Genomic DNA, 4,898 nt, shown 5'->3' on the forward strand with positions numbered 1-4,898 from the left:
CCATTTATGTAAAGATCTTGTAGCTCACTAATAAGTGGTCTTAAAAAAGTTTGAAATACATAAAGAGTATTACAAATAAATTTAGAGCAACTAAAAGGTATGAATAAAACAGGAATAATGACTAATATGGAACCCTTCCCACCATTAAGGACCTTAATTTCAACCACACCACAATCCTTTTGAGTGGTACGAGAGGCTTGGAAGCCATCCCAGTGTAAAAGAAGTGCCAAGTTCCGAGGATCACCTCTACACATTTTCTTTTTACATTTGTTGAGATGTCGACATTTTTTACAAACAAAATTATACTCTTGCATCTCTTGGTCAAAACCTTGTTCTAGAACTATTGAAAAACAATACCTTGGAAAAGTTATATATACTTTCCCACATGTAGGGTTGTTGCACGCAACAACCATCTCATACTCAACATCAGGATTCCAAAAATCTTGATACTCACGGCACTTTGTTCCATCCCAAAACTCGTTTATGAATCCTGGTTGCATATGGATATCTTTCCCTAACCATATTGTTTTATGATGCCACATGCTTAGGAAATCATGACAAAGTGTCCTAGATCGCACTAAAAGCTCTAATTGTTTCTTTAGAGATAAATAATCAATAGCTAACATTTCTCTCCTTGGTTTATTGCATTTTTTACACTTTTCACAACATTCAATACAATCACGCTTTAGTATTCTTTTTCGCATATTTTGTTTGCAAGAACACAAGACTACATCTTTGGCATAAGAATCTTTTTTACTAGGTGTCAGAAGTTCAATCTCATGATCATTGTTTTTACTTCCCATGCAAAACCTATAGCGCTCAGGTTGGACCATGCCAAGACCATGATACATAGAGTCAAGTTGCTCCCAAGATGTCGGGACTCTCACTCCATCAAGGATTCCATCCTATGTATCAGGTAGTTGCACTAATAGCTTATTTAAACTTGGCTTGCACTCTTCAACTCTTTGAGCCCTAGCCCTTGGATTGCCCATGTCTCCAAATAATAATTGGAGCGTCTTGCCTTGTGCACTAATTGATATTTGGTTCTCATCCCAAAGAGCTTGAAGCTCAATTATTTTTTGTGTAGTTTGTTGATATAATGATGGCCCAGTAATAGATATGTGATTGTCTATAGAAGGATCTATTTGAGGAGACTCGACATGGTTAATTTGAAGGGGGGACTTAAAGAAGTATTGATAGTTTGATCATTGCCTTGTTCATGTTGCCTTTCATTAGAAGGAGTAAGACCAATTTGCATACTTAGTGCATCATATTTGGCCTTCAACTCCTGGTGCCTAAGAAAAGTTTGTGGACCAACACTCCTCCCACCATTACAATATGCAAGGCAATCACACCACCTACGTCGTCTATTTAAATCATCTATGTTAGTTTCACGATGCATTGGAGATGATTCTTCGTGCCTTTGGTTCTCAAGATGATCTCCTTGCACATTTGAGTCCCTTAGTTCACTAGGATGTGATCTTTCTGGAGAAGAATGCGCAATCCCAAGCATGTCATTTTTAGAGTGTCTAAAATAAGTACTACAATTCACTAAATGCCAACCTTCAATACTATGTGCACACTTATAGTTACATACATTTTCTTAATGTGCTTGTAGAAGAAGACATCCCTTACTTGAGTATCTTCAATCTTCAATCCAAGGTTGATGAGATTATGAGATCCACAATTAAAACTCCAAGACTGCAAAAAAACTGGCCCATAACATAGTTTACGTTAATAACATATTTTAGTTGCACAGTTAATATCATAGTCTATACTAGTTTAGCAATAGAGCTACATTTAAAACCATACTTTGTAGTTAATATCATAGTCTACTAGTTTGTTCTTCTCGTCCTAGCCTTGATCTCAAGAGCAAGAAGAAAAGAGGGTTCGTGAGGGACATGAAAGCATGTAATTTTGGTTCTAGAGATAACTTGCCTTGAAAGATGCGATAGAAGACAACCTCAATGCGATGGAAGACACGTAGAATGACCTCCCAACTTCCCTTTGTGGATACTGTTCATGAATATAAAGACTACTATAATTACAATATAATGGATCAAAAGCAAATATTCAAGGAAAATTTTTATAATTATAAATCTTTATATCTTTTTAAAAATTATTTTTATTTAAAAAATAAAAGTAATTAAAAACAATTAAAAAGAAGCAATCTTTCCCAAACACTTCCTTAAAAACAATTAAAAAGAAGCAATCTTTCCCAAACACTTCCTTAAAGTGATGGGGTCAAATTTTGTAAACATTGGCATTAGTTGATGAGCACATAAGTGGGTATGAGGCCAAGATAAGGGGTTGGAAAGTTGAGGAAAAATGAGGGAAAACAAAAGGATAGTAAGAGTGAGGAAGACTAATGGCTTAGAGCTAGGTGTAAGCTTGCTCTTTCTTGTGATGAAGAGTCCAAGTGGGGCTCTAGAGCAACATACTTGTCAAAAGTAATGGTGGTTGTCATAGAGGAAGGTTTATGGGGGAGGGGTGTGAGTGTAAAGGAGGTGGTTGAGAGGTTCCCTGATTAGTGGAATATATAGGAGGTATATTGTGACTCATGAGGAGAGTGTAGTGAGTTGTATATAGAAGTTAGAGACCTATAGCAATAGTTTATTGTGACTCATGAGGAGAGTGTAGTGAGTTTGGTGCCATGGTCAACAAGTCAGAGACCTATAGCAATAGTTTATTCTAGACATTGCAAATTAGCAAGGGTGTGGTTCATTCCACATACACCCTTGAACTACACATAAACTACATAGACTAGTACTTTGATTTTTTATTTTTTATTTGCTTACATACATATATCCAGAGCTACAAAAGCATCATAGATCCACCATACATATATCCAAAGCTACATACATATATCCACCACACATCCACCATCCAAAGCTACAAAAGCATACCTGAAAATATCGGTCGAGGGAATTGTTGTAGTGTTTATTTTATGAATCACTACATTGCCACAAGTACCTAATATATTGGAGTAAATCGTCTTTTATCCTTTATGAATATATCACTGCATCCTGCAAAAACATCAAAGGCAAAGTAATTAGTAGGAGACCCGATAAGGACAGATCAGATTAGATATGTACATTCATGTCTAGCAGGGCAAGCACGCCTTCCAACACCAAATGCAATATCAAAAGCCACTTATAGAGAGACAATATGTAACAAAATTAATCAATGGGTGTGTTGAAGTGGAAAAATCTGACGGAATGGAGTGGACAAAGTCTATAGACATCAAATGGAGGGGGGCAGACTCTCATGAGGCTGAATGAGATTGAATATAACTGGAATTTATTCAAAGATGTTGAGGAGTTTAACATCCTAACTTTAAACCTCAAGTTTGTTTTGATCTTTGGCAAGCCCTTAAACTTGTAATGATGTCGAGGCCACCATAAAAAAGCCTTGGGCACCATAGGATTGGCACGTTAATTACAAGCAACCTGAGCTAATTTCCAAACGCATATGGTCGATCTGGTTCTGATAGTGGGGATGATGATGTCCAGACGCTATTGCCCATGCTTCCTTCAAGGTTTTCATATCAAGAACTAATTAAAGCCACTGGGGGCTTTAGTAACCTTTTGGGTGAAGGAGGCTGTGGACGTGTCTATAGAGGGGTTCTTCATGACAGACGAGAGTGGCAGTTAAGAAACTAGATGTCGTGCTCACGCAGAGCAAGGAATTCCTAGCAGAGGTGGCCATCATAGGTGGAACAAGCCACTACAATGTGGTCAAATTGCATGGGTTATGCTCAAAGAAGTCCAACAGACTTCTTGTGTATGAGCTCATGGAGAATGGATCCTTGGATAGGTGGATTTTTCCCTGGCAAAGAGAGAGACAACTTCTTGAAATGGGACACTAGATATGAAGTAGCCATGGGGATTGCACGTGGCTTGGCGTATCTACACAAAGGGTGCGCACAGCCCATCATTCATTTTGACATCAAACCTTAGAACATCCTTCTAGACCATGATTTCACGCCCAAGCTGGTTGATTTTGGGCTCTCCAAGCTAGTGGGGCAAGAGGCCTCCCACATCAGGATTGCGTTGAGGGGCACACCGAGCTACATTGTGCCAGAGTAGTTCTCCCACGGCATGGTGAGCAAGAAATGTGATGCGTACAGCTATGGGATGGTGCTGCTAGAGCTGGTAGGGGGTAGGAGGAATGCCGACCAATCCTTGGTGGGGTCTGATGATGGGGAGTGGTACTTCCCATCATGGGCTGCCATGAAATGCAAGGAAGGAAGGATGTTTGAAGTGGTGGACAAGAGGCTGCAGGGGGGGTATGACCCAGGCCAAGTGCAGAGGATGGTGCATGTGGCCTTTCTGTGCATACAAATTGATCCTAACCTGAGGCCCACCATGGACACCGTGTGCCACATGCTTGAAGGAAGCAGGGAGTTGCCTAGAGAGCCAGCTCCTTTTGTAGTGGCCATCGTTCAGCCTCACTCATGGGACGAAGTGTCTAGTGATGCAGGCACCGGTATAATGGCTGCCTCAAATTACAACTCTTGTGCCTTCACTGCCAGCATGAGTGGCATAGAGACTCGCTAGGGCAATCGTCCATCGACCCCCATGTTCTCTCTCTCTCTCTCTCTCTCTCTCTCTCTCTCTCTCTCTCTCTCTCTCTCTCTCTCTCTCTCTCTCTCTCTCTCTCTCTCTCTCTCTCTCTCTCTCTCTCTCTCTCTCTCTCTCTCTCATTTCAATATAATGTCTCATTGGCCTGCAGATGCTTATTCCCAGACGCATATGGATGATCAACATCCGGCCGCCCAATCATTGCTCACAGGGTACTGATTAGCAATATAGTCCATCGCAATTATAATATATGAGAGCTTTCAACTAATTATTACAGAGCACTGATCAAACACAGAGAAGATTTTATAATGATTT

The 4,898-nt window shown here is 40.0% G+C and overlaps 1 protein-coding gene and 1 pseudogene across 1 annotated transcript; both read left to right on the forward strand.

Moving 5' to 3' along the window:
* Positions 1-3,524: 3,524 nt before the first annotated feature.
* Positions 3,525-4,088, forward strand: LOC148039640 (G-type lectin S-receptor-like serine/threonine-protein kinase SD2-5; annotated as a pseudogene).
* Positions 4,089-4,100: 12 nt separating this feature from the next.
* LOC148039641 (G-type lectin S-receptor-like serine/threonine-protein kinase SD2-2) lies at positions 4,101-4,559 on the forward strand. The gene has a single exon (XM_087661958.1). The coding sequence runs from the start codon at positions 4,101-4,103 to the stop codon at positions 4,557-4,559; it is 459 nt and encodes a 152-aa protein (XP_087518084.1).
* The last annotated feature ends 339 nt before the right edge of the window (positions 4,560-4,898 follow it).

This window comes from Lygodium microphyllum, chromosome 2 (assembly GCF_053477565.2).
Source record: "Lygodium microphyllum isolate KBCC chromosome 2, Lygodium_microphyllum_v1.1.10, whole genome shotgun sequence".
Classification (NCBI taxonomy): Eukaryota; Viridiplantae; Streptophyta; class Polypodiopsida; order Schizaeales; family Lygodiaceae; genus Lygodium; species Lygodium microphyllum.

Excerpts from the sequence above, each read along its gene's own strand:
- LOC148039641 (XM_087661958.1), top strand. The coding sequence starts at position 4,101 with ATGGTGAGCAAGAAATGTGATGCGTACAGCTATGGGATGGTGCTGCTA.